General features: G+C 42.1%; 1 protein-coding gene across 1 annotated transcript in view; it reads left to right on the top strand.

Annotated features, from left to right (window-relative positions):
• Positions 1-346: 346 nt before the first annotated feature.
• PLBD2 (phospholipase B domain containing 2) overlaps positions 347-12,504 on the top strand; it is a 19,420-nt gene continuing 7,262 nt past the window's right edge. The window contains exons 1-6 of the mRNA XM_018560567.1: positions 347-576; positions 5,196-5,289; positions 7,435-7,593; positions 9,327-9,427; positions 11,578-11,792; positions 12,117-12,211. Of these exons, the coding sequence (XP_018416069.1) occupies positions 386-576; positions 5,196-5,289; positions 7,435-7,593; positions 9,327-9,427; positions 11,578-11,792; positions 12,117-12,211 (855 nt within the window). The 5' untranslated portion in view covers positions 347-385. The remainder of the gene's footprint in view (positions 577-5,195; positions 5,290-7,434; positions 7,594-9,326; positions 9,428-11,577; positions 11,793-12,116; positions 12,212-12,504) is intronic.

Below are 12,504 nucleotides of genomic sequence, written 5' to 3'. Positions count from 1 at the left end.
TCAGCATTGCTGAGAAGTAATCAACCAACTACAGTTCACTACACCCAGCGATCAGCTGACCCGAGCGCACAACACGGAGCAACAGGCTCCGCCCACTGCACGAATCTGAAGGAAATGGGCGGGGTCTCGCTTAAAGAGACCGCATTTTACCAAAGTCTTACCCCTAAATAAAAGAGGCGACGCTTCAGTGACAAAATGTAGCCTGGTTAATAATAGGCGCTTGTGGTGCTCATATCAGTTAGTCGGTGTTTGTTATAGTTGTAACAGCGACAGCCAGAATCGCCTCACACTGTTTATCCACATAGCCCTAAAAGGTTAATACAAGGCTCCGCCCTTACAGGTGTCAGCTGACTGCTGACTGCACGTGATTGCTACCTGGCATCACATGACGAGAGAGCGAGAGATGGCTGCTTGCTGGGTACTGCTGGTGATCTTGGTGCCCTCGGTGGTAAGGGCACAGAGCTCGGAGGTGTCGGTCATCCTGAACCCGCACACAGGAAACCTCAGCACCGTGCCGGGAAGGAGGGATGACGCCGTGGCCTGGGCTAAATTGACGGACACGATCCAGGATAACGGGTGAGAGATGCAGGAGGATATGGGGGTATGACAGTTGAGGGGATGCCAGGAGGAGATGGGGCTCTCGTACAGTAGCTTGCAAAAGTACTCACCCCCACTTGGCATTTTTCCTATTTTGTTGTATTACCACCTGGAATTAAAGTGCATTTTTATTTGGATTACATGTGATGGACATAGACAAAAAAGTCCAAAATGTTAGTGAAATTAAGAAAATAACTTGTTTTAAATAGTTATAAAAGATTATAACAGAAAAGTGGTGTGTGCGTATGTATCCACTCCCTTTGCTATGAAGCCCCTATATAAGATCTGGTGCAACCAAATACCTTCAGAAGTCACATCATTAGTTAAATAAAGACCACCCGTGTGCAATCTGTGTCCAGATGATGTGTGTGTGTGTGTGTGTGTGTGTGTGTGTGTGTAAGAAACACACACCTGGTCTGATGGGCCCCAGAGTATGCAATACCACTGAGCAAGGGACACCACCAAGCAAGCGGCACAATGAAGACCAAGGAGCTCTCCAAACAGGTCAGGGACAAAGTTGTGGAGAAGTACAGATCAGGGTTGAGTTATAAAAATATATCCGAAACTTAAAGATCCCACGGAGCACCATTGAATCCATTAATAAAATATCGAAAGAATAGAGCACCACAACAAACCTGCCAAGAAGAGGGCCACCCCCACAAAAACTCAGACAAGGAGGGCATTAACCCCCTTGCAACCAGTGATGTACATAGTACGTCATTGGCAGCGTGCCCGTTTAACCTCTTCATGACTGAGCTAGTTTTCAGGTTCTGTTCATAAATGACTGACACACTTTTTACATTTTTGCTGTGTGATTCTTCCACAGCAGTAATATACTTTCTTACTAAATGTACCCACACATATTATATATAGTTTTTTTAGAGGACAGATAGGGCTATATAATTATATCACATATGTGTACCTAACCCCTCACTTAGTTTGAATAAAATAAAAAAAATGAGGAAAAAAACCAGAAGAAAACACTTTTTTTCACAGGTTTTGATTATTATTTTTTTAGAATTTGTTATATTAATTATAGTATAAACATATATTTATATATAATTTTTATTTTCCTAATTTTGTTTTACACTTTAATTTTTTTTACTTTGTAAAAAAAAAAAAAAACTTTTTTTTTTCTTGTCAGTTTATATCAAGCAGTCACTATGACTGCTTGATAAATTAACTTTTTTTTTAAATTTTTGGCTATTAGGCTGCTCCAAACTTAGGAACAGCTAAACCTTAGAGACTGATCCTGACTTTAGTCAGATTCAGATCTCACTAAAAGCTCTTTGATCGTGCCTAGACGATCAGAACTGATACATTTCACTCAAAAGATATACCGTATTTTTCCGTCTATAAGACGCCCCCCACTTTTCTTACCCAAAATTCAGAAATCAATATTTTCCATGCTCTTTTGCATAACTGATTACATCCAGTTTAAATTTTGCAGAGTAAGACAGCTGCTTCCTGGTATTGGTATTTACCGGGATTTTTTTTTCTTTTCTGACATTTTATGGGCTCAGAATGCTCCGACATTACCGCTCCCTGTTGCATCTGGGCACTGGCTACAGGCTCTCCGCAGCATCAGCTGAAGTCGGGTACATAAGGCTCATGATTGGAGGAAACCTGTTAGCTTGTCTTTGCAATCGGAAGTTTCACTCGTGAGGCTAGTTTGCAGAGGTATCAGCAGTTTCGCAACCGCGGTTCTCCTCTCGGCCCCCGTGTATAAGACGCCCCTCCCTTTTTAGGTAAATATTTTTATGAAAAAGTATAGTCTTATACATGGAAAAATATAGTACATTGTATCTTTTTAGTGAAATGTATCTAAACATCGGGCTCTCGAGCTGTCAAAACAAATAGCAGAGAGGTGAGTCACTCTGCTACCTCTCTGCTATTTTCAGCTGTCAAATAGGGGATCGCAAATTGCGGTCCTGTATTTGCATGTAACGGCTTCATTCTTTCATTAATGAAAGGAAGAAGCTTTTACAAAAAGCTTAATTATTTCATTAATGAATGCCTCAGTACTGGGAAACCGAGAATCTGTGGCATGACGTAAAGATTGCTGTACACCAGCGTAACCCATCCAACCTGAAGGAGCTGGAGCAGTTTTGCCTCGGAGAGGGGGCAGAACTCCCAGTAGCTAGATGTACCAAGCCTATAGGGACCTGCAGCTGTAGTTGCTGCAAAAGGTGGCTCTACAAAGTATTGACTGGGGGGGGTTGTTGTGAAAAGTTATGCACACAAGTTTGCAGTGGTAGGGAAGTTGTGTAAATCAAATGATCCAAATAACTACTATTCAACTTCTATGGGGCCCAAAAGCACATGGGGATATCGGCGTAGTGATTTAAAGGGACGCTGTCATGAGAGGATCATGGGAGCTGCCATTGCTGAATTTTCCTTTGGGAAGACTAATTCCCTGGCTGTCATATTGATGCGTTGGCTTTAATGCTCTGTGAGTCACTGACCTTAAACCAGTATAAAAATAATGTGATCTGATGCTCATTTACTTATTCTGGGTTTGTGATTCAATAGTCTTTTTTTTAATTTTTAGTTATTATCAGGCTGCTCCAAACTTAGGAACAGCTAATCATAACTTTAGAGACTGATCCTGACAGCTTGTCAGAATCAGACCTCACTAGGTCTTTGATCGTTCCTAGACGATCAAAACTGATACATTTCACTCAAGAGATACATTTGTATCTAGTGCTTGAAATGTATAATTTAACATCGGGCCAGGCTATACAGCTGTCAAAACGAATAGCAGAGAGGTGAGTCACTGCTACCTCTCTGCTATCTTCAGCTGTCAGATACGGGATCGCTATTTAGCGAACCCATATCTGAATGTAAAGGCTTCATTCTTTCATTAATGAAAGAAAGAAGCTTTTACAAAAGCTTAACTATTTAATTAATGAATGCCTCAATTACTGGAACTGCTGAGAATCAGCAGTTACCAGCATTACAGAGGCTAATATAACTCGGCACGTACAGTGTATGTGGCCAGTCATATAGCCACTTTGTGACGGGACGTACACTGTACGTCTCCCGTCACGAAGGGGTTAAAGTAGAAGTAAAGTCAGGAAAATAGAAACTTGCTGGCAGGTCAGGATTTTGGGCAGAAGAAACATGCTAAGTCTCTTCTGCCCCATAACTGTTTTCTCTATTCCACTAGTGATTTTAAATTTTCTATTGTACACTGTATGCCGCACGCACCATGCAGTGTATACACTCAGGCAATTCACCGCATCTGTAAGATGCCGTGATTGGGCCAGGTGCCGTGGAGGATGTAACTCTTGCATGCATACACAGGCTGAATGGCTGAAGAGGACCTCTGAAAATCTAGAAGTGTTCTTGGTGGAGATGGCAAGAGACAGAGCTGAGGACCTGAGATCGATCTCACAGTGTAAAGGTGCACATACACCTCCCGATTATCGTACGATAATCGTGGCTGAGCCCGCGATCGTACGATAATTGGCAGGTGTATGGGCAGCGTGCGACCGCATCTACTGTACGGTCGCACGACTTTCGTCTTCCTAACACGCTGGAAAACCCGCCGATACGGCTGGCTGGTAGCGTGCTTGGAAGACGAAAGCTGCACGGGCCAGTATGCTCAAGCGCACACTGCCCACTCAGCATTGCAATGATCACAAGTACGATCTGCCTGTCCAAGATGGGCAGGTCGTACGAAATTTTAATGACCTTACAACCATTGCACAACGAAAGTCGTGTGATGGTTGTAAGGTGCATGTCCAGCTTTAGAGAAGGGCACCCTTGTAAGGTAAGCTGTGCATACTTGCAAAATAATTTACAAAGCGGTTTACTTTTGCTTTAAGTCAGACACTGCCAGGAAGCATTTTTAGAAGGACACCAGCAATGGCAGCCCTCCTACTTCTCCCTAGACAGTCACGAGTCACCTAGCATTTGCCAAACACATTGAGTAAAATTTAACATCTGCATAATTTGACGTAAGTAGTATTGGGTAACTAGAGGAAGTGCCTCTGAAATGGAGATTGGAGAGGCAACACTTATAGAGCCCAGCTTTCGGAAAAAAACATATTGTCCTGCACCAGTTAAAGTAAAAAAGGAGCTCTTTCTGCTATACTTGCCTCCACTATGACTGTACCCCCCCAAAGACTCTTTGCTCAGTGATCCTATGCCAGCCCTCTTCTGAGTTGATTCATGTCCAGTTGAATGGTCTAATATATTTATCTGATGCAGGAGTATAGTATTATAAATGGCAGACCAATGCACTGCTTAGGCAAGTCATGCATGTCATGGAAATAATTTTAGAATGTTGACTACTATTGTAGAGTAGAGCTGGGTTCTCTTGTGCCAGTGTCCTTTTGGCTATGGCAACCTTTAAGTTGTTTGTACATCTCTATAACCGCAACTGCTAAGAGGTAATGCAGATTCATGGCTGCCCCGGGCTTTTATTGTAGAATACAAAGACAAGTGTTTAAAGTTCTCATAAACATAAGGGTTTTTATGAAGTAGCCATTTTCTTTTTCTATCGAATAGGAAGTGCTGCGTAAAATGGGAGAAGATGTTGTTCCTCACTTGCTAAGGTTGCTCTTGTGATATTGATGTACTGTATATTTCAGGTGGGCCATTTTAGAGGTGCAGAGCAATGAAAAATATAATGACAGCATTCAGGCATATGCTGCGGGGGTGGCTGAAGCTGCTGTTTCTCAGCGGGTAAGTGTATGTATAACTTGCTGACGTGTATACATTCCACCAGTGTTTTATCACAAACAGGCTTTTATAAGTCACTGTTGGCTTAAACATGGAAATGTACAGCTCAGATGAGGGTTTATTATTATTATTTTTATTATTATTATTATATTCTCTCTCCTTTTCTCTGAAAACTGAATTATGAGCAGCAAGCAGATCATCATGCGTTTTTGATATGTGGCCCTAAGAGTAAGGCTGCAATTTTCAAACCACGCACTGGGCTTTCCATCCAGTTTAGCCATCTGGATGTTTTAGTTCCATGGCTACGATCAGACAAATTGGCCACTTATAGATTGAAAAGATATTCTGCTATCCTGAAGTGAATGCCAGTCATTCAGAGCCATGCTAGAACTACACTTACCAAGATGTCTGGTAGACAAAGATTCCCAAGGTCCATAGCTATGATAATTACACTCTGTGTCCATCCTCCATGTTTGTGTTATGTAATTACCCTGGCCCTGTGGATAGCCAACTTTTAAAGTAAGCTTACCTCTCCCACTACTCTCCAAAGATGTCCAAAGATTTTGATGGGCTTATTATCAGATTGTTGCTGCAGTGTAAGGCCCTGTTCACACCAAATACACCATTCCCCCCCAAGCGTTGTCAGCATCCACAAGCTGTGTTGCTGCTCCATTGAGTATGTAAAACCACTGGGCACGTTGGAGGCTCCCTCCAGTGCTCGTGTGCTGTAATTGTTAGGTTGGGCCCCGCCATTGCTTGGTCTGAATGTGCACATACAGCTCCTCCCTCACTTTGGCTTTTAGGATATCTGTCCTTAGGGAAAAATCCGCCTACTGCTTACCAGGTAAGGTACCAGGACAGAGGGTTAGCAGTCACATGACTACAAATAAACACTAGAAAGCTAAGGTATTCTAATAGTGGTTTCTTCTAAATCAATATCATAGAGTTATAAAGCAATATTACAGGTACCTTTTTGGTACAGGACTTAGGAGCTGAGTGCATTTCTAGTAGGTCAAGAGATATTTCCCTGTGCTTGCAGGGGCTTTAAATGGATATGAATATGTTTGTTTTTTTTAAGCCTGACATACACACTTTAACTGTAAAATGCCTAAGGCTCTAGCATTTGACATTTTAAATGACACAAGGGTGGGGCTTGGTGCCATGAGGGGTGGGACTTTAGCAGTGCTAAAGTAGGGTATTCATGATAAGAATTTTGGCCAGTTCCTAATTCGCTTTGTGTGTGCCAATGTCGGCACACTTCCGTCCTGCATCTCTCAATCATCTGATTTGAAGGAGCAGGTCAGACAATCTTCAGCCAAACAGAGCTTGCAGCCAATCATGCAAGCTGCATCTGGGTGTTCTGCAAGTGGCTGCTGTCTGATTACAATGCAAACAGTGGGGGATTCGTCCATCCATGCTGTTCAGTGTAGATGGAGGAATCTATTCTATTTTTTTCATTTAGTCTGCAGGTTGAATTAAAAAAATAAAACCAAGTATACCCAGCTTTAGGGAGAAACCAATGTCCTGTGTACAGCCTATATATAGGATGCAGAGGACACCATAGGGATCCATTAAAGGAATAACACTGGTACTTGCACAATGTATTTGCACTTTAACAAGGAAGTTTAGTCTGGTTCCCTCTAAAATGTAGTGAATTACTTAATGTGATACATCCGCAACTATTATGTGATTTGAAAGTCCAGGTCTTGCTACTTGCTCTTTCATATAAGATGTCCACTGTTTATGGTGGGGGAAGGGGAGGTTTTGCAGAATTGTAAAGTATGGACATATGTTATAGCTACACTTCAGGTACTACAGTTTTACTTGCAATGAATGGACTGCTCATAAAGATTCAGTTGAACCAGCCCAGGAGTGGGTAACTCTGGCCCTCCAGCTGTTGTGGAACTACAGTACAAGTCCCATGAGGCATTACAAGACTGACTGTTACAGACATGACACGCAGAGGCATGTTGGGATTTCCAGTTACAGCACAGCTGGAGGGTCGGAGTTGCCCACCCCTGATCTAGGGTCTGCTTATTTAGCCCTTGGATAAACTATTTCAACTTGTGCACAATAGCCAGTGAGAAAAATGAATACCTTCTTGTAACAGAAGCCGTTCTTATACGACTTGCTTGCATACCTCTGCAGCTTATCTACATGCACTGGATGAACACAATGTTTGGTTACTGTGGTCCTTATAAATACCAAACCCCATACTGTGAACACCTGAGGGACTATCTAGCGGCCAACCTAGCTTGGATGCAGGAACAAATGGAGCTGAATCAAGACCAGGATTATTGGCATCATGTAAGTTGTGTTTTACTTTACTACAATAATTAATCTGCATTGTTTCGGGTCATTTTTAGTAGGAACTGGAGTAGAAAGTTAATGGTATAAGAAATATCCTAGGTCTCTCCTAACTACTCCTTTTTCAGATGTATAGTTGTAAAAAGATCCACAGTTGTATTTTTGCTTTTATTAACATATAGAGGTCTCTCTATCCATTATTATATCTATCTATCTATCTATCTATCTATCTATCTATCTATCTATCTATCTATCTATCTATCTATCGGCAGGGGTAATCTTGGTAGGAGAATTACACAAACAATTGGCTGAAGATGGTAGGCAAGTCAATCCTACGTAACCCCCCACCCCCAAATCAACATGTCACACTTCATGCAGAAGGATTTGATGGCAATGTGTGACTTCTACACTTTGCTACCTGGCTGACTTTGAAAGTTGATTGCTTAGCCTCACATGTCTCATTCAATGGTTCTGCCACCTTTCCTCTCTCGTGACTCCAGCCTTCTATCCTCCTGTCAGCCTGTTTGCATCCTGCAGATTGCTTCTGTGTGCATCTTACATGACGACATAGAAAGTCTTTCTACGTAAGGACGCATGACAGTTGCATCTCATCTTTACTGTTCTACTGCCTGATTTTATATGTAAAGTAAACATTTGTAATTATCATCATAATTTCTGTGTGGAGCGCTATAACTTGTGTTTGTTAAAGACATCACTTATTAACTCATCAATTCGCCACATTCAGGCACTTAACTTCAACATGCGTTTAAAATGGCAATAGTTGTTACTATCTGATTGCATAGTTTGCTAATATTGGCTTGAATGAAAACCTACTTTTAAAACCAAGGAATTTGGATGAAAGAACATATTGTAAGGTGTATGTCTAATGGCATGCTGGTCATGTCTAATTATACAATCTCTGCTCAGTCTGCTTTAGATATACCAAGGATATTGTTTGCACACTAAGGGGCTGATTTCTAAACCGTTGGCACAGCAAAGAACTTTCATAGCACTGCGCAGCCACTATGCTTCTTGGCTCCATCTAGTGGCTGTACAGTGCTGCGAATCTCGTTCAAACAGCAAAGAGCTGTGTGAACGGTTTACTCATCATCCCCAGAAAGTGTAACTTCACTGCTTGGTGAAGTTGGTTACATCATAGCCACACTCACCCAGTGAAATGCACTTCATTCCCATAAAAAAAAAGAACTTTTTTTTTTTTTTTTAACCTCTGCTCTGCAAGGATGAAGTGCTTGTTTTGTCTAGAGGACGCTACTGTTTTACTTACCGAAACCTCAGTCCTGTAGTCTGCATCCAGACTTTTAGACCGGTCCCCACAGCCTCTTCACTTCACTCTGGTGGTTTTAGGACCTCTGACGTAATCACGACTTCTGCAGGTCCATTGACCTATGTTAGATGTGAGAATGCCGAAGGAGATTCCAAAATCTGGAGTGGAGGGGGGAGCGCTGACCACCGCGGGGGCCGGTATCGGTTAAGTAAAACGGTTTTGAGTCCCCCTAGAAAAAAACAAAAACAAGCACCTAACCCTTGAGTGTGGGTGTAGCCCTGCTGCAAGGGTAAGGTCCTCCCCCAGAGGAGTTCTTTAAAGAAAGATATTGTAGATTTTGCACAATTTGTGGTTGTGGTTGATGTTTTAAGGGTATCTGTGAAGATTATACAGTCTTTCTACACAGCTGGATTTTATAAGTGTGTGGTACTTTATGTATTCTCTGCAGGTTCGGCTTGCACTTCTTCAGCTGAAAGGCCTAGAAGACAGCTACAATGAAATAATTTCCTTTCCTGAGAAAACCTTTAAACTGAATCCCTTTGGGTTCTTGTAAGTTCTTAATTGCAAAACTGTTATTAGTGCGAATTGTGACAACTTTTTTTTTTTCACAAGTAAAATTTGTTTTTTATTGTTAAGAGCCTTGACAATGACAGGTATAGAGGCGTTAAACTGATAATCAAAAACAGCCATGTGATATCCAAAACTGTGTTACAAAGCAATAAAGCAAAGAGGGTACCATAACAGTGGTAGAGTGGGGCCCAACACGGGAGTTCCTATTCCATTGTACTGGTATCACATTAATTCACATATTGAGGTGGAAAGGAATACCTGCATCCTTAAGTTGGGTGGGCCAAAGGAATAACAGATCTCACTAACTCTGCAGGGTTAATGCAACCCCTTAAACATTGGAAAAGGCATATAGCAAGGAGGGTTTGGCTGTCATACTGTCCAAAGGTTTGTTGTTTCTAGTCCGATCTGGGTTGGATATCGGGGATGATCATTTGTATATGAAGTGCTATCATTGCCTGGCGGGCAATGATAGCATTGGGGGGGCAGTTGTGGGAAGGGCGGGAGCCGGTCTGGAAGTGTGGGTATGAGGAGGAATAGGGGAAGAGGGGAAGGTGGGGTGAGAAGGCAAGGAGGGGGAAGGGGTCCTGTCCAACCCCCCAGGTAGGGAGAGAAGGAAAGGGGGAAAGCACAGTAAGGTACAGTGTAAGTAGGAGTGGTGTTACCATCTTGTGACAACTTTTTTAATGTATATTGTGTGTAAAATGTTGCCATTTTTGAATTCCAGGCAAACCGCTACACTGGGAAATAATTTTACAGTTCAGTCTGATTATAAGTTTGGAAGCATGTGTTGTATGACCCTGTAGAAAGGGCAGCTTTTGAAGCGGGCCCATAGAGTGACTGCAAGGCACTTAGAAACTTGTGAAAGTTTGCCTGTTCAGTGAGCCCTTATAGACTTGGGTGTAGCCAACCGTACTGTGAACAAATTCAGTGCCTGAGTGCGGCTCTAAACAAGTCTGTGAGTGCTCACTGCACAGGCACAGCCATCGCTGTAAAGGAAAGATTCAGTAAACAGCATGAGCAAAAAGCAGCTGTGAGGCTGGGGTGTGGGCATTTTATTCTAGGTTAGTTGAGGAGGGTTGGTTTTAGGAAAGATGCTGATAATGTAACGTTGAACTCCAAGCAAGCATCTAAATGCACAGATAAAATAAATATGAGAATGATTTTACCTGCCAAAGAATGTGTCTTTCTGTCAGTACAGTCTGGAGATTAAGGCCCCATTCACACCTGTATGTTTAGGTGCATTTTCTTGCAGCAGGAATCCCTAATGTGTTGTTTACAAGCGGCAGCTATTACCCGTTCAAGTTAATGACCGTGTGACAACCGCTACATTTAATTGCCAGCACACTTCATGTAATCATATGTGAAACAATTACATGCGGTTAGAAATCAATCCCTCTCCCTGAATGCACGATCAATGCGTCCAGGAAGAGTGATTGATTCCTAATCGCATGTTCATTACATACAATTACATGTGATGTGCCGGCTCTTAATTGCAGTGGCTGTCACCTGATCATTAAATGAGAACCATGGGGTAAGTGTTTTCCACATAGTTCTCTTTAGGGTCACTGGAGTACATATACTTTTGTCCTCCCGTGAACCAAAGCTTAGTATATCGTGGACTAATGCCCTCGATATACTGTGAGGTCTGCATCCGGGACGGATACCGGCAATACTGTCGCTCCACTCAGCTGCTTGAGTGACAGCTGGCTCTGCCTATCTAGAGGCAGAGCCAGCTGTGCCTGCCCCCTCCCCCATTCGTTCCTCCACTCAGCGCTGGAGGATCGGAGAGGGGATGAGGGAATCCATGCGGGGAGAAGTGACTGACGGTCACCGCTCCCTGCAGGGAGACGATTGGAAAGTGAGAGGATCGGCGGCATGTTTCTGCTCACTTCCCGATCTATAGAGCCGACCTGTGACGGCTTCTTTGTCACTCAAATCGCTCACCTCATAGATATCCTTTAACTTGAACATGTGATAGCTCCCGCTGCAATTAGGAATTCCTGACATGACACTCCCTAATCACACCTAAACATACACAGTAACTAAGTAAAATGCTTTATTTCTCACATCCTCTTAAATGTGTTGTTTTTTTTGTTTGTTTGTTTGTTTGTTTTTTAAATATTGGACAGGCTGTTCCAACTTGGTGGAGACCTAGAAGATCTGGAAGCTGCTCTGAATAAGTCTGATGCTAAGAGAAAGCTGGGTTCTGGGTCTTGCTCAGCACTTGTCAAACTTCTACCCGGCAATAAGGATCTGCTTGTTTCTCATGTAACCTGGAATACCTACCAGTCCATGTTGCGCATTATCAAGAAGTATACACTTCCCTTTCGTGGAAATGCCAGTGGTGAGGGCTGATTATTTTCATTTGGCTTAGTTGCTTGTGACTCTTATTTGTCTTGGGATAGAAAAATTACTCATTGCCCGTATGACCTTTTCTTCTTCTTTTTTAAATTTTTTTTTTAATTTCCCTGGTATTTATTGTGGTGTTCTGCTCCTTCAAACTTGCTGTGACAATCGCCTGGGCTGCTGTGCCACTTTTTTCATAGACTGTGAATGGAGCATTAATACACTAGTTGCTATTCCGTTAGCAGCCATGTGTATGAAACTATATGTAAACTAACCAGATTCAAAAATATTTTTTAATGAGTTATCTATTTTGTGTTCTTAGGGGGTCCCGTGGTACCGGGATGGGTGCAGACATTCTCATCTTACCCAGGCACTATCTTCTCTGGTGATGACTTCTATATTCTGAGCAGTGGTCTAGTGAGTATTTAATGGCCCAGATGTATTTTAGTGAGATTGTTTATGCAAGTACCAGTTTATTTGGCAAGCAAGTCATGATTTGGACCTCGCACAGACTTCAGCTCTTCTTGCTGGTTATAGGAAACGTGAAAATACTTGCTCATCTCCTTCTGAAAATGCTAATTGTAAGGGTGTCAAGCTGCTTCACCAGCTTCCTTTTTTTCAGTGCAGGCAAATTTATGTGATTTTTTTTTTTTTTTTTTTTTTTTTTTTTTTTTTTTTTTTTTTTTTTTTTTTTTTTTTTTTTTTTTTTT

Source organism: Nanorana parkeri, unplaced genomic scaffold, assembly GCF_000935625.1.
Source record: "Nanorana parkeri isolate BGI_ZX_2015 unplaced genomic scaffold, ASM93562v1 scaffold18, whole genome shotgun sequence".
NCBI lineage: Eukaryota > Metazoa > Chordata > Amphibia > Anura > Dicroglossidae > Nanorana > Nanorana parkeri.
Note: the sequence above shows the minus strand (reverse complement) of the source record. Positions and strands in the feature narration are given on the sequence as shown.